This window comes from Nuphar pumila, chromosome 4 (genome assembly GCF_984573655.1).
Source record: "Nuphar pumila chromosome 4, dmNupPumi1.hap1.1, whole genome shotgun sequence".
Classification (NCBI taxonomy): Eukaryota; Viridiplantae; Streptophyta; class Magnoliopsida; order Nymphaeales; family Nymphaeaceae; genus Nuphar; species Nuphar pumila.
The window spans coordinates 119027910-119052736 of NC_143252.1; the positions used below are offsets into that span (position 1 = coordinate 119027910).

The 24827-nt window shown below is 36.4% G+C and overlaps 1 protein-coding gene across 1 annotated transcript; it reads right to left on the bottom strand.

Moving 5' to 3' along the window:
- Nucleotides 1-6289: 6289 nt before the first annotated feature.
- On the bottom strand, nucleotides 6290-17483 carry LOC149840804 (very-long-chain 3-oxoacyl-CoA reductase 1-like). Its single transcript, XM_090003343.1, has 3 exons — nucleotides 16825-17483; nucleotides 8656-8725; nucleotides 6290-6756 (listed from the first exon to the last, which is right to left on the bottom strand). The coding sequence occupies exons 1-3, from the start codon at nucleotides 17433-17435 to the stop codon at nucleotides 6508-6510; spliced, it is 930 nt and encodes a 309-aa protein (XP_089859469.1). The 5' UTR covers nucleotides 17436-17483; the 3' UTR covers nucleotides 6290-6507.
- Between the last annotated feature and the right edge of the window lie 7344 nt (nucleotides 17484-24827).

Genomic DNA, 24827 nt, shown 5'->3' on the forward strand with positions numbered 1-24827 from the left:
AACAGTATTGCAATGCATTCAAAACTTGTCATTTTAAGAACAACACATGCATCAGGCCTCCAAAGGCCCACTACTAATAGTTCATACATAACCACTACATAATTTAATATAATTAAATGATATTACAAAGTTTAAGTGAATAATAATCACATAAATAGAGGAATACCAATTCGTATTCACAGTACTTTCACAAAAGACATAACATCTATGCATATTCATGGTTAACATTGCATGCACATCATAACCAAATTCAGATTTATAATGCCAATCAAAAATCCACTTAATAACTTGACTAAAACCCAACCTTTTATAACCAACCAAAATCAGTTTTGTACTTCAATTAAATTCAGATTTAACTAAAATAACCAAAATAAATCAGATTTAACAATTTCAAATGCGACTCTAATTTAGTCAAACCAAATAAATTCAGATTTCTAACCAATTTCCAAAACCAGATTTTTAGTACACAATTTGCAGCTTAATTGATTAAATTTGAGCAAAACAGTTTTGGATTCGTCATGAAAATTTGGGTTTTATTTCTTCAAGAATTCTACATTTTAATGCACATTAATAGGTTCATATTCATGTGAAAAAAATCAAGTCAAATAATAAAACTCAGGTTCTTTTTCTTCAAAACTTCAAATTTAATTCAATTAGGTAAACTTAGTTTTAGTTAAAATTCACAATCAAGTTTTGTATCTTAAGTTCCAAATTCAGGTTTGATACAAATTTAGGTTTGTTCAACTTAAACGAAATTCTAAATTTAATGAATGTTAAAAATTCTCTTGTATTCATAACTCCAAAACCTAACTTAAGTACACAATATAAATAACAATTATTTCATGGCATGAACAAGGATTGAAGATTGACATGATATGGCAAAAACAAAATAAACAACATTGGCGTGCATCCAAGAATCATTGCCTCAACATCAAGACATGTGTGGATCAATAATCAAAGTTTGACAGATTTGGATTCTATCATAAGCAGGTAAAAAAAAGAAATTATATTTAGCAGATAAAAGAAAACAACATTTAATACATGTAGATGATTTAAATAAAACCGTTTTTGGGGATTCAGTCCCAAAGATCTTACCTAAATCAGCGATATGGCGATCCCCTAAATTTAGATCAGTCAAAGTGTCCTGTCTAAACCCACTAAAAATCAATTTCCGGTTTAGTTCAAGAATCAGGACTGAGCACACGAAGAAATTTGACTCTTGGTTCAGTTGAAAAGGTCTGCCTTAAATTCTCAAATAATTAAAATTTCTCTTCTTTTATTTCATTAACCCAAACCCATCGGGGAAATCTGGTTTGGGAAAACCATTTGGGTTTAATTAGAAACCCTATAGAAAGTCAGGCCCACCCCATCAATCGAAATTTGTGTGACCCAAAACTCTGCACATGTTTTGACAACCCATCACATGCCCAAAAAACAAGGCTTATGCATATCACACTATGCAGTTGTCTATAGTCTATAGACGACCTAAGGACAAATTTTAAATATCAATACATTCATGTTTCAATCCCAACTAGTTCATGCTGGAACAAAAATAAACATTAGATAAAGAATTTTTTTAAGCAAAACATTCATAATGAATTTAATTCAAGGAAAAACGCAGATTAAAACATATATATAAGCCTAATAAATTTAAATCCTAAACAAAATTAATCCCAACCAAAGTCCTTATTAGATTTTTAGGTTCATAAAAAACCAAATCGCAAATCTATTTTCGGATCAGCAGAAAGAATCAATGTTTGATAAAATCGTAAATCTGTGCACAAACACATATTTGATTTTTCTCAACCCACATTGATTCAATTTAGGCTAAATCCCTTTGCTTATCAAACCTTAAGAGGATTGACCCGTACCTTGCTTGCTAATTTGTGAAGAAAGAAGAAGAAGAAGGCGTTGAAGAAGAGAAAGGAGATGACATTGCAACCGTCACTCGTTGCTCTCTCTCTCTCTTTCTTGATACAACCCTCTCTCTCTCTCTCATTATTGTGGCTCACACCCTTTTTATAAAACAAAAATAAGACTCCCTTTCAAGGAGAGGACACCTTTTCAGAAATAGAGGGAACTCTATTTCTTTAAGGAAATAAAAGTCCCTTTCTAAACAAACTCTAAAAATATATACATATCTTATTTTTTTTATTATTATTATTATTTATCTTATCACAGATGGATCATGGATCTTGGCCAGCAAGTTCAAGATTCATATCAGGATCCAAAGTTGCATCAACTCTATTATAAATATATTATAGATTATTTTAATCCAAGACATGAAAAACATATTTATTTAAGAAAAATTATATTTATTAAATTTAAAATAGGCACAGATTTTATGAGATATTACAAAAATAATAAGTTACAAATTTAAACCATGATAAGATCTTGCATAAGTCATAATTACATTAAATTAAAAACCAGGATACGATTCATGAACATAATCGTTGTCACATTTGAATATCTATGAATTTCATCAAAAGTTATGTAAGGCCATATAAAATATCCAATAATACAAGCTTTGCAATTTATAAACTACCTTTTTTTTCTAATAAAAAAAGAAAAAATGAAGAAATATTTGACATTGAATTCATTTTTTGATCAAGGGAAGTTCAGGCTTGATTTTTTTTTATAACAAGGAACCCTCGTCGAGAACGGTGTCACTTAATGGGTTCACTCTCTACAAGGTAAACCCCGGTGGGGTCATTGACACTCAAGCCCCCACAGAAAGTTAAAGGCACCCGCACACCCAGTGATAATCGAACCTGAGATGAAGGGATCATGACCTTGAGCAACCCAGTTGGGTGTCAAGTTATTATAATCATTTTGTAGGCCTAGACCAGTAGTTTATATTTTCCAAGGCATGATTACATTATTAACAATAAAAAAATCACGTACCATGAGAGTGTCTCGTTGCATTATCATACTGAGGGGTTGACTCACCTGAGGTTTAACTTGTAGGGGCCTCACTCTATGATCTGTGCCCCTAAGAAGGTTTCTCATCATTAAATAAAAAAACAAGTATCATATTTATTATTATTTTATTGAAAAAAAGATGAGATTTTTAAAAAGATAAAAAGTACAGTGAATACTAGGGATAGCAGTGGACCAGGAAAAATGGGGCCCCGCCTGCCTTGCCCAGTTTGGACCGCGGATGAAGGGTATGAAACGGGGATGGAGGCAGTGATGGAGGTTAAAATCCATCCCCATGCGGGGATGGAGGCGAGGATGGACTTACGCTCTGCCCCCCCCCCCCCCCCCACACACACACACACACACACCATCCTCAATCCTTCTAAGGGATGAAAATAGACCAAGGGGAAACGGCCCCACCTCGCCCCCGTTTGGACAGAGGATGGAGGACATGAAACGAGGATGAAGGTGGGGGTAGAGGTTAAAATTCATCCCCGTGCGGGTATGGAGGTTCGGATTTTGAGATGGGGCAGGGATGGAGACCTTGTCCCCCACCCCCGCCCCGGTCCATTGCCATCCCTAGTGAATACACTGTCGTGGGGACAATCAATCACCTCGTCAACCCCAAAGGGGTTAGCATAGTTGGAGCAGGCCTGAAGGTTTGAAGTGCTACTGTATGTGTAAGTTGTCAAATTCTTTGAATTATCGATGACTGCTTTTTCTTATCCTTTTTAATGGTGTAAAGGTATTTCTAGTAAACTATGACCGTTTGTACCCTGTAAGAAATGCCTTTCTTGCGATTGACTAGACGTTGTTTGGAAAACTTGGATTCTGCATTTTGCATGAGTTTGCTTGAGGCAGTGGAATTTTTTTTATCATGAATCAGTATCCTAGTTAAGGATTATTTTGAAGCTTTAAATTCTCAGAAATTCTCCATTTGTTTTGTATTATGCAAGTACATAAAATTTCACTATTATTATAAAGAAAAATGCAAAAAAGAACCTGAAGGCATATACTTTTCATGAAAGCGTGTTCTGTAGGCTGGTAAACAAACCAAGCTACTTGTATCTTGGCCTAGCTTGACTCTGTTGAACTAGTTAAAAGAAAAGCTCATTTTGAGGCCCCTATTTTCAACAAGGCAAAGTTTGTATCAACCTGAATGTCCTAGACTCCCACTTGTTGAGCTAATCTCGTCAAATTTGATATATAGATTAAATTTTTCCTTGTTATGATACTGATGGTCTATGATGCAACATGTTTTTTCTTTATTATGGCATTGTTGTAGATTTTCCACCAAACCAAATCCATGGTAAGCCAATTAAGCCAGTTTTGCCTTGTGTAGCTGTTGAATTGTTTGCAATTCGTTTGTAATTGATGCATTGGATTTCTATGATTACATATAGTTGAAGATTGTTATAATTCTTCATTAAATATAGGAAGTTCTGTCTCAGCTGGAGTTCAATATGATAAAGAATTTATTTTCTGATCCCTGATTTGCTTTCAGGGTTTGCAGAAGGTCTTGGCTGTGGAGTTGAGAGTCTGATATGTCTATAGTTACATATTCATATTGTTATGGGTGATGCATATTTAATGTTTTATTTTTTAAATACAACATAGGTTTTGATTTTCGGTTGGCTTTTTCAGCTCAGTTTTGTACATCATTGAACAACAAATTTATACATATGGAATTGTACAATTTTTGTTGGTTTAGCTGGTTGCTTTTCTCTTGAGATGATTTTCTTCTTTCTCATGTACCAATATTGGGAATTTATTGGTTCACTAGTGCAATGAAAATTTATAAAATTGCACGGATTAGTTTGTGATAACCTTTTTCTTCATATCAAAATTCCATATACCAAGGGGAAGTAGAGAACGGAACATTAAAAGGAAGTTAACAGTTTGGTAAGAAGACATAGGGAATGGTGAAAAATAGGGAGTCCTCAAATTTTAAATGTGGGCAAAGGGGTTTTAGTATTTCAAATTGAGCTGCAGTTCAATGGTCAGTAGGTTGTTGTTGATGGCAGTACTGAACATTATTCATGGGAAGTTAACAGTCTTTTGATGGGATTAATATGTGCATGATTTGCAAATGTAAGGTATACAAAATATTGTAATAAATGTGCATGTATAGCTTGCAATTAGGTGAATGCCCATGTTTTTGTTTTAATTGGTAACAGAACTTTGAAATAGTCATTGACATGCATTTAGCTTGGATCTGAACTTATTAAAATTTCAATCTGAATTTGAATTTTCGCATATTTGTCTCTAAGATTTAACTCTCAACTTGTATTAACAGTAGATTATGTATTTTAGTTGGAAATTAAGTGTCTTTTGCTCCTTTCTTAAAGGATGGTCAAAGCTACTAGGGGATGTCCAAAAGAAGTGCTTTCCCAGAGAAGACTGTACATGGATTGATTAGATAGATATTAGTGGTAAATTTGGTCTCTTTTGGTTTGTTATGAATCTCACCTAATTTGAATATTATGACAGTGTTGAGTATTTAAATGCTTGTAAACTATGCTTCTTGTAATGCTTCACAAAGAAAAAACTGATTGCTTACATGAACTGAGTTTCCTTGTGTGGAGGACCGCTTTTTGCTCATGAAAACATTAAATTTGCCTAAAAAATTACTTGTTGGAAGGATTTCTGGAGAAAATATATGTTCAAGGGCACCTCATAAAGGTTGATGATTTGAGTTCTTTTTTCAACTGAATTGACTGCAATGTATTGGAATCACTGTAACTTACAAATTCCAAACTCAGTCCACGCAGGGACAGTAACTCGCTCAAAAGAAAAGGCAGCTCCTGACGAGTGGACATTGGTGCTGCTTCCTGTCAATGTATTTTCAAGGAAAATTTAGATTCAAATTTGAGTTTCACAATTTATATTTAGCACCTGACGGATTGGGTTATTTCGTGTAGCTTGAAAAACGCTGCTAAAAGTCTCGCATGTAATTGCAACACTTCAAGCTTTTTTTTTGAAAGGCAAGCTGGGGTTAGGCAGACCCTACAAGTTACACATCGATACCATTGGGATTTGAACTTGCAACGTCCCAACAGACGGTGACGTGCACTAATTGCAACACTTCAAGCTTTGCAATATGTATTATTGATGCCGGTTTTGGCAGCTCTTTTCAAGCGCTGCTAAATGTGAGTCAGGGTTTGATTCCTGCTGGCTCTCACCCCTGTGAATAAGCCAAAGCAAACATAGGCCCCTGAGGGGTGAGGGTACTCAGCCCTGACGTTTTAGGCCGTCAGGATGGTGACTGTCTCCAGACCGGGACGTGGTTTCCCCAGGATAAATATGAAAAAAAAATCAATCACCCCATTAACATCAGCAAAAATTGGAGGGAGAAACTGCAATAGTGAGATTTTTAGAATTGCTCCATGGATAATTCAGCATGTTATTTTGAGTTCACGTTTACCAAATAAACAGCAAATATGTATGAGCCAACGACAAAAGATGCAGGAATAAGATGGAAAGCGGATCCTGTGATGGGGCAGAGAAGGTCCAATCAATGAATGCTACACATCCCCTTTGGAAAGAGAGGAGAGGGTTGCAGATCTAGGTACTCGATCGAATACTGGATCAGCTTTCAATATGATGATCTCGATTTAGAAAGCGATCGTCGACGGCGAGATGGAAGAGGAGCCGGTCTAGGAGACCCCTAGGCAGAACACTCGCCACCCAACATTGTATTGCGTGAGCCCAATACGGGTTGCACTTCGCCTCACGCCCTATCCATCGTAGGCACGAATCTGCATACTCTTCTGGTGAAGCAACAAAAAACCAAGATCTCTCCATTCTGCTCATCTTTGTGGCAATAAAGAGAGGCATCTGGATTGAATATTGATAACTTGGTCACCTTGTCTCAATGTTTTCTTATTTTGAACAAAGATGATTTTCTTTATTTATAAAAAAAAAATTTGCCACTTACTCAACGGTAAAATTCATGGCCTTTTTTTTTAGCTACCACAGTATCATCTACATATAAGGGGAATGAAAACCTCCCAATGGAAACCCTCCCAAACCTCCCCAATGAATTTTTTTTTTCAAAATTCTGACCATATAGATGTGTTCAACGTGATTGATTTACTATAAATTGATACTTGGTTCATGAATTTTGGATAGAAAACTGGTATTTAGAGCCTCAAAAATTTATGAAAATTGTATGCCGTTGATTTTGAAACTTGTAAAAACCTTTCCATGAATCGGAATCAAATGCTCCAAGAACTGATTCCTTTAAAAACAAGCATATCGATCACATCTGTATGGTCAAAATTTAAAAGAAAAATACCAAAATCCAATAAAATGTCCATTGGAAAGGTTTTCAAAATCATATATATGGTTCCTCCTACTTGTAGGAGGGTATATAGTCTCAATTTTTTCATTTTTTTTGGCATTACTCATCTATATGATTTTTTAGTAGGAATTGCCTTTTGAATCATCTGATTATGACAGATGAGCAGTTTTTTTTAAGGACTCAAAAATCAATGGCTCAGCATTTATATTAAAGTTCACAAATCATATTTTTTGTCAAAAAGCATGATCCAATAGTCAATTCCGAGCAAATGATCATGTTGAACACACGTGGGGTCTAATTTATCAAACATGTCTTAGAACATCAAAAATCTGTACGACGAGGACGACGGATGCTCAACCCAGGTGCATTTTTTTTAGGCAGCCATGTATTAAGCAGCTACCACTTTTCACACACACACACACACACATATATATATATATATATATATATATATATATATATGGGTCACTAGAATATGTTTAAGTGGAAATATGTGAATCAGAATGAGAACTAGGCATTTTCGTCACTTTTTTTGCAAATCCAACCCTGCAGATGCATTTGGCATAGTCCATTTGTTGGGAATCAATTGTTGGATTATGTATTTTTGACGAAAAATGATTTTTGGATTCTTGAATATTTATAAAAAGCAGTCAATTTTCAAGCCTTGAAAGATCATTCCTATGCATTATAATCAGATGATCTAAAAGTTTGTTTCTATAAAACCAAGCATCTAGATCACATATGTATGGTGAAATTTAAGAAACAAACAAAAAACACATAAAAATCTTTGTTCACACTTCAGTTCATAAATTTCCAGTTAACATATTCTAGTGGCCCGTATATATATATATAGTAACCCGTATCATCAAACACGTAAGTCATTCAACATAAATCATATAGTTTTTAGTGGCAGTCAAGAACCACCACTAAAAACTCATTTTTTAAAATTTTTTTGACGTGCAATGCGCAGCCACGGGTCCGAGCCTCATTCAATGATACTGTGTATTGAAGGAACAAAACTATTGAGCTGAAAACCATAAGTTCAATCTTTATTGACTCAATATGCTCACATAGATGTGTTTGTGCATGGTTTGATCCTTAATTTGATATCAAAATATGAACTTTTGAATCATAAAATTTTAGTACATTGTACGCCATTGATTTTTGAAGCCCTTAAAAAAATCTATTTACATATTACAATCTCATGATTGAAAAGTCATTTTTTACTAAACAAACCTTGTAAATCACATCCATGAGGTTCAATTTATACAAAAATCTAAAAAATATGAAAAGAGGTGATTTATACTCAATAGTTCCATGCCTCCAATCCCCCCCCCTCCTCCCCCCCCCCCCCCCCCCCCACACACACACACACACATATATATATATATATATATATATCATTCAAACAGAGAAAGAACGAAATTGCTAACCTGGCATTGTATGTCTATTCCTTGTTTCTTGTATTCCACGTGCAGACTTTTAGAGAATTGCTCTATGTACCTGTGCATGTCTCAACACAAACAGATGCATGAAAATGCAATAATTTACAAGTAAATTGGTTATTGGGAGAGGCTAATCAGTTCATCCTATAGTGGAAGTGGGACAGATTCTATCAATTATGTGAAACATTTACAATGGAGACGGAAGAAATAGCATGGCTAAAACCAGATCTCTTAGTCATCTAGTGTGGACAAAGCATAATACAAACTTCGTTACCTTAAGGATTATGGTGTGGGTTTTACAGTTTTGCATCACAGCACTAAGATTTAAGGATTTAGTCCAAGTATTAAGATCTATATATTTGTGTTCCTGTAAAAGAAAGGACCCATTTGAGTGCATTTTGGTAACTTGGGGTAGCTCTATTTTCAGTATCTGATTCCAGATGAAGTGATTTAACATTATATATATATATAACATTCATTGGAGAAATTTGCTGTTTTGCTTGTATTGAGAATAACTTAGCTCAGACAGGGTCTATTGCTATTTCTTTAATGACCTTCATAATGTTTACTTTATACTAGCATTGACGGTAAGCATCAAAGGAGAGATGAGGCTTCTAGAACTCAGTTTCGTAAAAGAAGACACTGTAATCAAATTCTCTAAATGAGGCAAACTGCAATCTTTCAGTTGTAGGACCAGTGGTTATAGAATTTAAGTTACTGTGCTAGCCAATACACATTTTGGTTGACTTGTCCGTTCTCAGTGGTGGACTTGAAACTTGGGGGCTGACACATCCTCCTACATTCGTATAAATGTGGCAGATTAAGAATATGTAAGCAAAGAACTTTAAATATATTGTTGAATCATCCTGAGAGATGGTTTAGAACAAATACTAATAGTTCATTATCTAATGGATCTTTTCGTTCTAATACTCTATCTGAAAGTTATCAGTATTTAACAAATCTGTTCTCATCTAATACTGAAACACTATTGAATTCAAATGACAAATGCATTGTTGAGATTATAAGACTATTTCAAGTCATGGTTCATTTGAAGCATGATTTGAAGTAGAATTATTGATTTACATGAAACCCACGCTGCAAGATCAACAATTCCCTAAGCTTGGGCTTTTATTGCTGACATAAAAACATCTCTTTCTATGTCTTAAGATATAACCTGTAAAGATTTCCCTGCCCTTTGTACATAAACTCACAAGTATTTCACAAAGTTTCAACAGTTTTTCTAGATAAAGGTGGAAAACAGATGAGTTTGATGTTTTAACCTGTGGGCAACATAAACATATGAATCTAGGACGGCTATTCTTTTAAATTTTACTTAGTTTATATTCAAGTAGGGCCAGAGGAGGAGCCAGAAATCCGAATTAGGGTGATTTATGTAGAGAAATTAAGATAACAAAAAATATGCGGAAGCAATATAGGATCTAACAAAGGCACAATCAAATCACAATACAAGGGTTTACGTGGTTCGGTCAACACGACCTACATCCATGGGGCACGGAGAGAATAATTCACTATAATGAAAGTAGATAGTACAATGTAGAGAGTACAACGTCCAATAACTTGTCCAAAGCTAAAGATAATAACAAAGAAATCACAGGAAGAAATGAATACAAGATTACCTCTCGGGTGCACAACCCGAGTCAAAGCCCACACCACAACCAACACCTCTCTCTGAGGATCAATGCGTGGTGACGAACCTTCTTCCTTCATTTTCTTCTTTCTACTCTCTCTCTCTCACTTCTTCTTTCTCTACACACTGCACACAACCACTCTACCCTTCTCCTTCCAGCACACAACCTCTGCACCCCTATTTATAGATGGCATAGAGTCTTCTAGATATGAACCTTCTAGAAGTGAGCCTTCTAGACTCATTCCAGAAACCGAAGAAGTTTTAACCCTTCAACTTCCTGCATGAATGAGAGTTAGGTGGCTATTCCACTTTTCCACATCATTAATGAGGGGATAGGGCTGACCCTCAACTTCTCCTGCATTAATGAGAAGTGGGTGGCTATTCCACTTCCCCACACCATTAATTAGGAATAGGGCTGGACCCAACAATCTCCCCCTCCAGCCCAAGGGGATGCTCCAATTCAACTAATCAACTGAAGTTCATGCCGACCAATTGCCGACATGTATTTTGTTTCTCCATCAGTAAGGCCTTTGTCAGCATATTTGCACCATTATCATTTGTGGAGATCTTTGCAAGATGAAGCAAATTTTTCTCAAACTCATCTCGGATCCAATGGTACCTGATATCTATATGCTTTGACTTTGAGTGAAAACTCGGATGCTTGGCGAGATGAATGACACTCTGACTGTCACAGTACACCAAGTACTTTTTTTGCTCAAAACCCAACTCCATCAAGAATCTTTTCATCCACAACATCTCTTTGCAAGCTTCTGTAAGAGCAATGTACTATGCCTCAGTAGTAGACAAAGCAATACACCTTTGCAATTTTGACTGCCACAGCTCCCCCTGTAAAAGTGAGTACAAAACCAGATATGGACTTCCTAGTATCAATATATCCAGCCATATCTGCATCTGTGTAACCTGTCAAGACAGGTGATCCACCACCAAAGCTTAAACAAACTTTGGAGCTCCCTTTGAGATATCTAAAGATCCACTTTACTGATGCCCAATGCTCTTTTCCTGGATTTGCAAGGAATCTACTAGCAACACCTACTGCATATGCGATGTCTGGTCTCGTACATACCATCGCGTACATCAAGCTTCCGACTGCTGAAGCATAAGGAACTTTCTTCATTTTCTCCTTCTCCTCGTCACTTGATGGACTCTGCTCCGAGTTCAGCTTAAAGTGACCTGCAAAAGGAGAACCAACTGGCTTTGCATTGTTCATACTGAATCTGTCCAATACCTTTTCGATGTATTTCTCCTGTGATAACCATATCTTCTTGGTTTTTCTATCACGAGAGATCTGCATGCCCAATATTTCCTTTGCTGGCCCCATGTCCTTCATTGCAAAGGTCTTACTCACTTCCTTCTTAAGCCTGTCAATTATAGACATATCTTTTCCAAGGATAAGCAAATCATCAACATATAACAAGAGAATAATAAAATTCTCACCGAACCATTTTATGTAGACACAATGATCTGCAGCCGATCTATTGTATCCATTTTCAGCCATAAATGAATCAAATTTCTTGTACCACTGTCTTGGAGCTTGCTTCAGCCCATACAAACTTTTTTTCAACCTGCATACAAGATTTTCTTTACCTTTGACTTTAAAGCTTTCTAGTTGCTCCATGTATATCTCCTTCTCCAAATCACCATGGAGGAAAACAGTCTTCACATCTAGCTGCTCAATCTCCAAGTCCAGGCTAGCAGCAATACCTAGAGCAACACGAATAGAAGACATTTTAACAACAGGAGAAAAAATCTCTTCAAAGTCAATACCTTGCTTTTGACCAAAGCCTTTCACAACCAATCTAGCTTTGTACTTTGGTTGAGAACATTGTTCTTGAGTTTTCAACCTGAAAACCCACTTGTTCTTCAAGGCCTTTATGCCTTCTGGTAGTTCCACCAAATCATAAGTGTGGTTCTTCTGCAATGCATCCATCTCATCGTGCATAGCTATTAGCCATTGCTCTTTCTATTCACACTCTTGTGCTTCCTGGTAACTCTCTGGTTCACCTGCATCAGTAAGCATCACATACTCATGTGAAGAATACATTTTGGAAGGTTGTGACTCTCTGAAAGATCTTCTCAGTTGGGGTTCTGGAAGAGGTTGTTCTCTAACTTCTTCCTGCTCAACATGGCCTGCAGGTAAATCAACATCCACCTCTGTATCATCTTCCTGCACTGTTCTTCCTTCAACTTGTGCCACTGGAGGAGTAACTGGATCTAAGTGGATAGATCCACCTGCAGAAGTCTGAATTGACACCTCTTTCTTGATATCTTCAAGTGTCTGGTCTTCAAAGAATACCACGTCTTTGGATCTGAATACCTTCTGCTTCTCTGGATCCCATAGCCTGTAGCCAAATTCGGCATCACCATATCCCAGAAAAATGCATTGCCTCGTCTTATCATTAAGCTTGGACCTCTCCTCCTTGGGGATATGTGCAAATGCCCTGCATCCAAATACCCTCAGGTGCTTGTAAGACACATCCTTTCCTGACCATACCCTATCTGCAACATCATTTGCTAAGGCATGAGCAAGAGACAAGTTGATCACATCAACTGTTGTCCTTAAGGCCTCGCCTCAGAATTTCTTTGACAGCTTGGACTGTGCAAGCATACACCTGATTCTTTCTGCAATTGTACGATTCATCCTTTCTGCAATTGCATTGTGTTGTGGGGTACCTGGAACTGTCAACTCATGGCGAATTCCATGAATTTTACAATATTCATGGAATGGACCTTGTACTCGCCACCATTATCTGACCTGATGCATTTCAGTTGTTTTCCTATTTCTCTCTCAACCATAGCATGGAATTGCTTGAATACATTAAGAACCTGATCCTTGGTTTTCAAAGAGTATGCTCAAACCTTCCTGGAGAAGTCATCTATAAAAGTAACAAAATAAAGTGCACCACTGAAAGTTTTTACATCAGTAAAACCATTAACAATTTTTGTTCTCAGAGGACCACAAACATCAGTATAAACTCGCTCCAGAATATGAGATTTTCTATGAAAGGCATTTCTAACAAAGGATATTCTATATTGCTTACCAGCTAAGCAATGAACACACGGGTTTAGACGTGTACCTTTTAACTCTGGGAGTTGCTCTCTCTTAGCAAGAATTTGCAAGCCCTTCTCACTCATGTGGCCTAATCAACTGTGCCACAAATCAATAGAAGAGTCCTCAGTTGTATTCAACTGTCCCTTGCCTTGCATCTTGTAAAGAGTACAACATCTCTTTCCTCTGGCCTGAACCAATGACCCGCTGCTGAGTTTCCACTGTCCTTAGCTAAAAACACTACTTCTGCCCTCTTTATCAAGCTTTCCTACTGCAAGCAAATTCAACCTCAAGTCTGGAACATGTCTGACATCCTTGAGCACCAACATGTACCCAAGACTGGTATGGAGATGAATATCTCCAATACCTACAATTTCTGACGTTCATGTGTTTCTCATTCAGACAACACCAAAATTACTGGTCCTGTATGTACTGAAATATTCTCTCTGTGGTGTGGCATGGTACGAGACTCCTGTGTCTATGACCCAATCTGTATCCTGACATACACAGATACATAGATTATTAGTAGTAGACAAAATCATAAGCTCACCTTCAACTATGGCTGTGGTATCTTCTTTGGTTTCTGATGATTCTGTCTCTTTCCCTTTTTTCTGATTTTTCTTTGGCTCTTTGCACTGATTCTGGAAGTGCCCTTTTTTTCCACAATTGTAGCAAGTGATGTCCTTCCTTGACCTGAACTTGCTTCTATATCTGCGGTCATTTTTCCTGTCCTTTGACCGACCCCTACCTTTGGATGAACTCACCATCAATCCTTCACCAGAATCCTCATTCGGTGATGGTCTTCTCCTAATTTCATTGAAAATGAGCGTACATGTGACCTCTTCCATATCCAATGTTTCTTTTTCATAAATTATGGTTGTCACAAGATGCTCATAAGATGGTGACAATGAAGTTAGTAACAACAAAGCTTTGTCCTTATCTTCAAGTTTAACATCCAGACTAAACAGATCAGCAATAATCTTATTAAACACACTAAGATGGTAAAGAATGAGAGTATTTTCCTTTATACGAAGACTATAAAGTTGTTTCTTGAGGTATAACTTGTTGGACAAGTTTTTGGTCATGTAAAAGCTTTCTAGCCGCAACCACAATCTCGTTGTTGTCCTCTATTTCATCACGTTACACATGACTTCATCTGATAGACACAACTCAATCACACCAGTAGCCCTCAAGTCAAGATCATCTCATTCATCATTGGTCATGCTTTTTGGCTTATTCGCCTTCTCGACAAGAGCCTTGTGCAACCCTTGTTGTGCAAGTAGAGCTTTCACCCTTCTTTGCCATAAGGAAAAGTTTCATTTGCCATCAAATCTCTCCACCTCAAACTTAGAGCTAACTGACTTAGAAGACATGATTTTTCACGAACTTGGCTCTGATACCACTTGTAGAGAAATTAAGATAACAAAAAATATGCGGAAGCAATATAGGATCTAACAAAGGCACAATCAAATCACAACACAAGGGTTTATGTGGTTCGGTCAACATGACCTACATTCATAGGGCACGGAGAGAATAATCCACTATAATGAAAGTAGAGAGTACAATGTAGAGAGTACAACGTCCAATAGCTTGCCCAAAGCTAAAGATAATAACAAAGAAATCACATGAAGAAATGAATACAAGATTACATCTCGGGTGCACAACCCGAGTCAAAGCCCACACCACAATCAACACCTCTTTCTGAGGATCAATGCGTGGTGACGAACCTTCTTCCTTCCTTTTCTTCTTTCTACTCTCTCTCTCTCACTTCTTCTCTCTCTGCACACAGCCACTCTACCCTTCTTCTTTCAGCACACAACCTCTGCACCCCTATTTATAAATGGCATAAAGTCTTCTAGATATGAACCTTCTAGAAGTGAGCCTTCTAGACTCATTCCAGAAATCGAAGGGGTTTTAACCCTTCAACTTCCTGCATGAATGAGAGTTAGGTAGCTATTCCACTTCCCCACATCATTAATGAGGGGATAGGGCTGACCCTTCAACTTCTCCTGCATTAATGAGAAGTGGGTGGCTATTCCACTTCCCCACACCATTAATTAAGAATAGGGCTTGACCCAATAATTTATCCCAAACGTGGCTCCCCTCTGAGTAGGGCATTAAATTGGTGATTTATCGTTTGCCATTATAACTGCCCTCATAGGGTAAGTATATTGCCATCTTTATTCTGAAGGATCATTTTATTTGTCGAAGGGAAATGTTAAAAATGATAATAGATACATTATCTTCACAACTTTATCAGGGAGACAATGAGTAATGGTATTGCTTTTCTTGGTTAGTGTTACAAAGGAGTTGATGGTCGGACCCTAATTTAGACAGATAGGGTTGTCTGGATCAATTAAATTCTTTTGCAATCCAACTTGATCACCAACTTATGTGGCTTAAAGCTTGATCCAGTGTGATGGCAGTGGACAAAATGTAAATTTTGATGCACTATGTTAAAAGGCATTAGAGTACAATTGTCGAGGAAGTAGCTAGGAGCACACAAATCATGCATAGGGATGTAAATGGTTAGGATTGGATGCGACTAATACCATATTCGATTAATCAGATGTTGGCTAAATGGATCCAGATTCAGGTTTGAATGGTAAAAAACTTATACCAGATCTGCTTTTTTTATCTGTAAATGGATTGGGATATCCATCAAATTCAAGGATCAGTAGCAAAAAAATCAAAACTATATCCACATCCGATCATAATGATGATTTTGACTCACCAAATGCAACCAAACTGAATCGAATTTGGTCGGTATATGAGACAAAATTTGATTCATTGACATCCTTAATCATGCACCAGGCTACCCCTGTTAGCGTGCACACACACACACCTAAGAGTACAACTGTGAGTAGACAGATTAGTGGTGGCAAGCATGATGTGTTGGCAGCGGCAGCTTGAATTTGAGAACAGATCCTCCATCCTACATTCAGCCCTATACATTCATGATTCAACCAATGGCTAGGATTAGGGCTTGTTTGATCTCCCGTCCCACGTCTGATTTCAGACGGCATGACCGCTGGGAACGGGGGATCTAACAAATGATGGCCGCTCAATCAATGGTCTCAGACTTATCTATTGTGGCACTGAAGCTTTTGACTCAAATGATGGTCTGTTAGCAGTGGCTAACGCATTTAGCCATTTAGAGAACCGGATGAAAATCTAATAAAAAAAATACATGATTTAAGCTTTGAATATTTATGAAAAATTTATGCCATTATTTTTCATGTCATATAAAATTAAACCTTTTCTTGTGATAGCACTGAAAGGTCTAAGGTTCGAACTTGTAAAATCAAACTTGCAGATTACATCTATATAGTTAGATTACAGGAAAATCCTTTATTATATATATATATATATATATATATATATATATATAGAGAGAGAGAGAGAGAGAGCGAGAGAGAGAGAGAGAGAGAGAGAAACTTACGATTTGGTTGCAGCATAAACTGTAAAAAGTGCATAGCTCCATATGTCGAGACTTGTGGCAGAACCGATGTTCACAATGGCACCTTTCTTCCTTCTGATCATGCTTGGAAGAACTGTATGAGTAACCTTGGTGGTGGATTCCACATTAACCCTGATCAACTGTTCCAACAACTTTGGATCAACTTCGTGCAAGTACCTCGAACAAGTGTAGGCCACTCCCGCGTTGTTGATCAAGATCCCAACATCAAGCCCACGAATCCCCTCTTCAATCCTCTTCATTCCCTCATCAACATCTTTGGAGAAATCCACCACAATCTTCTTCACTTGTATCTGATCATGTCTGACACGTATTTCCTGGGAAACAGAATCCAACTTCTGTGGGTTCCTACCTACCAACACCAAGTTGAGACCCTTGTTTGCCAAACAGAAAGCTATAGCTTTTCCAATGCCATCTGTAGGACCCGTGACAAGCGCCCAAGAACCATATTCCTTGAGATTCCTTGGAGATCTCACGAACGACCTCCAAACCCAGTTCAAGAAAAGAACAGTGGCTCTTAGGAACCAAAGGAGACCTAGGAGTGCAAGGAGGTTCACTATAGGCTGAACTTCCATTTTGCTTTCTTCTTTTCACCTAACCGGAGAAGGCAGCAATATGAATGTGATTAGGATAACACGAACTACTGTAAAATATAAGGAACCATTGGATGTGATGAGTCACATGTGGGACCCAAGTTGCATTCGTTTCATTTGGTCCACACAATTTATAATATAAGTTTGTGATTAATAAATTATAACATTAATTTGTGGCAAAGGAGCCATTTACAACATCTGACCACCATGGCTGGATTAATTGCTCATTTCCAGATGGCCCCCACAAAGGTTTTCAGAGTCGTCCATGCTCTAGATCAACGGCATCTAAAGCATCTAAAATGGACGGCTTTTGGCAAAGCAACATGGCCATGTGAGGGTTTGCTTCTTGGTTCCTGTCCACTCACTTCCCCCATTGCTGCTTATATTTTTATATTAAGAGATAATATTTTTTGTTGTAACAAGCTTGTAAATTGATGCTATATCGCTTTCTACTTATTTTCATGTCAGTTCCTATTAACTTACACTTCCGCTTTATATCGATTCCTATGAGTTTTTTATATTAAGAGATAATAAATTTTGTGTTGCTTGATGATTAATTTAAGCTAAATGTAAACAGGGAAGAAATGTGTTTGAATAAGATTCACCTCATTATATCTTGATAGCGGGAAGGCATACATTTGCATTATCTTCTTTTACTGTTTAAATGTTTAAAATTTTACAAATGATTCCAACAAACAGAAACATAAGGAGAAAATCAGGAGAATTATGCCTTCATGCTAAAATGTTATGGTTACTCGTCATAGGATCTGATTGGCCAACTCTTATACTTGTCATGTGCCCCTAAAGAACTCCCTGTGATAGACATTGATCTTGGACCCCAGCCGTTGAAAACAAGCAGGGATAAAGATTTGGTGAGAAGATCTAGGAGTCAATATTTAGTAGGGATGAATTGAACAGTAAGATCCTATTTGGCTACTTCAATTGTACAAAGTGAAATTGATCTCTGCGTGTCTGCTGTGTGCATGGAAGATGGGGTTAGCAGTAAGCTGCAGAAGCCATGTTATCACCACAAAGCTGGTAGGTTGCGTATGACTTGATACCGTCAATCAAATGAGAACTTTGGTTCAAGGAGAGCAATGTGACTAGCATCATTATTATGAACCTTTTGGATTATAAAGCTTAGATCATAGTTGCCAGAGATGGGTACAGGTACCGGTCCGAGATACGGGTATGGGTATGCAAGATCTTCAAAAGTTTCAGGTACGTTTTAATTGAAACATGGCTAAAAATTTTTATGAGTTTCTAAAAAAATCCCCCTCTCCTCAAGTGTGACTTAGCAGTCTAGCCCCTTTAATGCCCTCAAATTCTCTTCTTCTTTCCCTTTTCTATTAATGATTTTACATGGAAGAGAAAACGGATAGAGGGTCATTTCAGATTAGTATGTCATTATATTTTGATTAGCAGCCCTTGCGTAACATATTACAATGGCTGCAACCACCAAATAATGTAACCAGGTTTGGTACTAGTTTCAACTGTACAAGAAACCCTTTCCTACATAATTGGAGACGAGTTCCATATACAATGTTTTGGGATGAAGGCGTAGTTATTGTTGTTGTTGTATGGGACGAGAAATTGATGTCTCTGAAACCAGTGTCATGCAGTAGCTGGTACTGTTATGTCTGAAATGAGAAGTGAAGGGCTTGAGGGAGTTTCTCTGCAAATTTGGCTTAGATATCAATTTCTATTTGCCCTACAATGGATATCTTTTGCAGTCTGGTCCTTTTATGTAAAAATGAACTAGATGAAAATCTTAAAATTATGACTTCATTTCAAACTTATCCCATGATTAGATTTAAGATTTCAAACAAAGCAGTTCTGATAGACATGCTGGGGTTGGACAGACCCCTGCAAGTTCATTAAAATGTCAGTTTCATCATCTGTCATCATGAAGTCTTATTCCCATTACATGGAGTTGGCTTTGCATGTCCTGTTACTTCATTTCTGTATATCTAGAGCTACAACTTGGGTCATTTTACAATCCTTCATGTCACCTTTAACCTTTAACTGCTTTTTACTAGTCTTCCTCTTTTCTTAGTTCCTTCTACTTGTATCATGTCAATCTTTCACATAGAAGCTGTGATAGGCCTTCATGCAAAATGTTCAAACCATTTTTAACGAGAAGTTCACTAATGTCTAGAATTTTCAAAAAAAAAAAAATACTACAAAAAAATATTAAATGAAACCATGATTTTTTGTTTTTGATAGGCAAGCTGGGGTTAGTCAGACCCCCTACCGGTCTACTAAGTGCATAGAAATTTAAAAGAGTGCAACCAAGGAAATGTTACAGGTCTATAGGATATACATCAAATGCCAATATGCAGAGGCTTATTTTTTCCGAGGGGCAAATAAGCCAGGCTACCTAGGTTCCTAGCATGTAAATTATAGTACTTGGGAACAAGCACAATGTGAATTTGAAAAAAAAAAAAATCAAAGCGAGTTCAAGCAACACAAGAACACAAGATTGGCTCGGATCTGGCCAAATAGTTCTTCATTTTCATATGTATACTCTTCAAACTTTAACACGGATTCCTTTTCAAGAGAAGAAAAGTTTAATTCAAATTCACAAGAGGAAATAAGTTGACAGGGTATCACCTAGAATAATCAGGATTACAATTCTTTGCTGGTGGGTCTGCCCACCTAACAGAGACACAGTAACAACACATCTATATGCTTGGGGATGGATCCCCATCAGGAAGACTCTTCCTTGAAGGGTCTATTGTTCCACGTACCACAAAGTTGACCATCCAACGGTTCCACACGACACGCCATTTCTTACTTGGCCTAAAGTAAAGGGAGGCCAAGGAGAAAGTTTCTAATACAAGATTTTTCAAGTACCAAGATATCAAGGTACGTTCAAGTTTGCTTGAACAATGTTATTGAAAGGTGATGCGGTGCTAGACAAGATGAGTTGTGGTTTCCTCAAAGCAACATCTACCAGCCAAGGAAAACCCCTTTGGTATCAAGGTACTTTGGATATTGACCTTACCAACGGAGAATAACCAGGGAAACATTTCGTCCTCACAGTCCTGTACAACAAAAATGATGTATTTTCTGAAAAACTCTACGATTTTTTAAAATCTGCTGTTGTCCAAAGCCATAACTTTTTAGCCGTAAAAGGACATTTTCACCCTTCCTCTATGGGCAGGGGCGTAGCTAGGATTCATGTGAGGGGGAGGGGGCAAACAGGGGTGTAGCAAAAAAAATATATTTTGTGTGATAGTATGGGGTTCGGGGGCAGCACCCCCGAAAAATTTTTGGAGATAAAATAAAAAAAATGGCTACAATTATTAATAAAAATCTATTTCATATGGACAAATCAAACTATTTGCTGCAGTCTTTCTCAACCTCAACGGAAAGTTCTTAAACATTATCTAATGGCAATACATAACACTGGTGCTATAATTTGAAGTTCATAACAATGCATAAATTTTATTTATGACAAAATAAATCAAAATACAAAAGTACCAACTAAAATGGACCCCGACGGTTACCCGCAGCATAAAATTCATCTATAAGAGAATCTATAACTAAAGTCATAGTATATTCTTGTTCGATGTACAATGTCATACAGTCAGCAAGAAAAATCGTCGTTTATTTTATTACGAATTTTCGTCTTCACATGCTTCATCACTGAAAATGCTCGTTCTGTAGTGGACGTAGAAACTGGTAATGTCAATACAAGATGAAATAATCTAGTTAGCATGACATAACTTTCTGACCTTCCACTTGCAAACAACTTTTGATACAAATCAGGTAGAGTAGGTACTTGAAATCGAGGATCAGAAACCACATCAATCTGATAATGTTGTAACTTTGCTTTCAAGTAAAATATATTTTGTGGTGTAAAATCTTGAGGATAGAACTTCTCTGCAAGCTTGCAAATATCAGTTATATTAAAGGATTCAAATGAGTTTCTAAAATCCAATGTCGCACTGAGAGAAAGAAGTTCGACTGATGTGTCATTAAATCTAGTATTTAACTCCACTAACAAGAAATCTATAGCTTTATTGAAAACATCAAAATGATAGTGATGCTCAACTGAGGGATACTCACGACCACGGGATCGACCAACCATATATGAACCACTGAAGTCAGATAGGCAAATATCATTTGTTAAATAAAATGATGTTACCTCTTGAAGGAATTCTTCACAACCATCTTCTCTCAAAGCTTGAAGCACAATCTTTGTAGTGTAGACAAATCTCATAGCAGTCAAGATATCTTGATTTTTCTTCTGAAGGGCCTGACATAGAATATCAGTAACTGAAAATAATCGATTCATCAAATGCAAGACAAATACAAATTTGAAACTTGTAATGCAAGTGTATGCACCATCAACTTCAGTTTGAGATCTAGCACTTAAAGAATTTTCAATCAGGCACTCAAATACTTTACATGTTGCAACGTACATATCCATCAAGCTCTTTACAGATTCATAATGAGAACTCTAACGAGTAGCCCCAGCTCTATGCAAGTTCTCAATCTGATTAGCCCCACTTCCTGTCGATCGTTCCCCAGTTTCTAACAAATGCTCAATTTCTTTTCTATGTGCAACTTTCAACTCACCAACATGTTTAGGTGAAGAAGTAATAATGTTAACAACATTATCCAAATGAGAAAAGAATTGCCAAATGTCACGAACATCCTTAGTTGCATAAACCAATGTTAATTGCAAACGATGCACAAAATAATGAACATAATATGCATAAGGACAATCCTTCAGAAATAAAGCTTGGATCCCATTCCAAGCACCCCGCATATTACTAGCACTATCGTACCCTTATCCCCGCATATTCTAAATTTGAAGGTTGTGACTACTAAGAATATCAGAAATTTGATTTTTCAGATTCAACGAGGTAGTATCACTAACACTTTTAATTATAAAAAATTGTTCTCTTAAAATTCCCACTTCATTGACAAACCTCAATACAATGCACATTTGTTCTTGTTTAGATGCATCTCGTGCTTCATCAACAAGGATACAATACGGTGAATCTTTAACTTCATTATGAATCATACCTTATACTCGGTTTGTCATAATGTGGAAAATCTCCCTCTAGATATCTGGAGTAGTGTATGTGGCATTTCTTGGAGCATTAGCCAAAACAACTTTACCAACATCTGTATTCATTTTTCCAAAATAATCAACCAGTTCAATAAAATTTCCATGATTCAATGAAGATAAAGATTCACCATGGCCCCTAAATGCGCAACCTTGGAGCGCTAACCACTAAAGAGTTAGCATTGAGGTTCTTACTCTCAAACGAGCTTTCTGACGTTTCTCTTAGGATACAACACTCGTCACTTTCTCAATGTGATGACCCGGTCTCATCAAAATCTTTGCATTTCTTACACATACATTATGATATGAAGACGGTGAAGAACCAACATGGGTAAGAAAAGCATAATTTTCTCTTTGACTAATCCTCTTCCAATTATTAAACCTAATTGTTGCCAATGCTGAGAGATTCGAAGAAGGGGCTATTATCAAGAAAAAGAAAGCAATAAAAACAATATGCTTTATCTTATGTCGAAGAATACTCTGGCCAACGAAACTTATCATACCAATGTTCTTGACATCGATGCACTTGTTTACCACATTGTTTACTTGGGTATTGTGCAAGTTTTGGTTGAAAAGGTCTCACTCTCAGATAAGCCCGTCTAATTTGATCTATTTCATTAACAGGGTGATCACACATACACTTTCTTTTACCCGGATCTCTTTCAATATAAAAAACAGATTTTGAAGTTGGATTCAGAGATGGAATATGCTCAGGTGATGAAGGAATGGTTGGAGTAGGACTTGGAGTTTCCTCGACTTGTCCATTTGAAGAGTTGTCTAACTTCGAAAAAAATGATAACAAGTTTTTTCTTTTCTTAGTGCTCGAAGATTGTCTTTTTTCCATTTCAAATTTTACAAATAAATAAGATATTGCATGAGCATAATTTTTACTATTTCAACTTACAGAAGTATTACTTTAACTGTTCAACATAACAATTATACATAAGTATACCGAATCAGATACAATTATTGATTGGTGATAAATAATAAAAAAATAATTGAATAACATCATATTAAGGTAGTGAAAAAAACTAGAGAAAAGCAAGTATAAATTTTTCACCGAATCAGATACAATTACTGATTGGTGATAAAATTATTAATCAAACACGTAAACTATCAATAATCTACACAATTAATCATTATAATTCTACACAAGTACACTGAATTAGATACAGTTACTGATTGGTGATAAAATTATTAATCAAACACATAAACTATCAATAATCTACACAATTAATCATTACAATTCTACACAAGTACACCGAATGAGATACAGTTATTGATTGGTGATAAAATTATTAATCAAACACGCAAACTATCAATAATCTGCATAATTAATCATTATAATTCTACACAAGTACACTGAATTAGATACATTTATTGATTGGTGATAAATAACAGAAAAATACCAATATAACACTAAGTCTATACCAATTAACACTATAACAATTAACACTTAACAACTATAACAAACTAATAATCGTGCATAGGGTATGGATCAGGACAAATAACAACAATAAATTTGTAAATTGCAACTAGATAAGAGTTAAGCATATACTCATAAGTCACTAGGAGAGTAACTAGATAAGAGTTAGCACCGCTGAAATGATATTCACTAATTCACAAGCTTCAAATATATATTTGTCCTTCAAATAGATTCACTGATTCACAATCTTTTCCTACTATCCAAAGATAATTAATTTGGATATCAGAACATTAAAACACAAATTAGAAGTTAGGACTTTTCTATAATTCTATATAATTTGAGTAGATAAAGTAGATAATTGATTCTATAATTTAGAAATCAGGACTTATTCTAAAATTTAGAAGTCACTAATTCACAACCTTCTCCTAGCTTTGTTCCAATTAAAATGAGTAGATAAAGTAGAATTATTGCACAAAAAAACATAAATTGCCATCAACAGTCAACATTCATCTTCCACTTTAATTTAATTTGTAAGTAAAACAATTAACATGAGATAAAAGACTGAGAGACATCTGCATATATGTATATAATATATACATATATGCATAGGAATATATGCATAGAAGCTCATTCAAGAACAAAAAATAGGATTTATCCCCAAAATGGGTAATTTTTTTTATTTTAAATAAAATTTGATCAAAAATAAATGCAGTGAATTGTTTCAGGTCAGGATCAACCATACTTCAGAGTTGATTTGATTAAATCCACTCCAATCCACTCTAATCCACCTATACTTTGATTAAATCAAACTAACACATATTTGATTAGTCAAATTACCCAAAAGATCGGTGTCTCGTCATCGTGC

Bases quoted from the DNA above. Each gene is read 5' to 3' on its own strand.
- LOC149840804 (XM_090003343.1), bottom strand. From the start codon at position 17,435: ATGGAAGTTCAGCCTATAGTGAACCTCCTTGCACTCCTAGGTCTCCTT. The intron at 8,726-16,824 runs GTAAGTTTCTCT...AGACATGCACAG, and splicing joins GTTTATGCTGCAACCAAATC to GTACATAGAGCAATTCTCTA. The intron at 6,757-8,655 runs GTTAGCAATTTC...TATTCAATCCAG, and splicing joins GAATAGACATACAATGCCAG to ATGCCTCTCTTTATTGCCAC.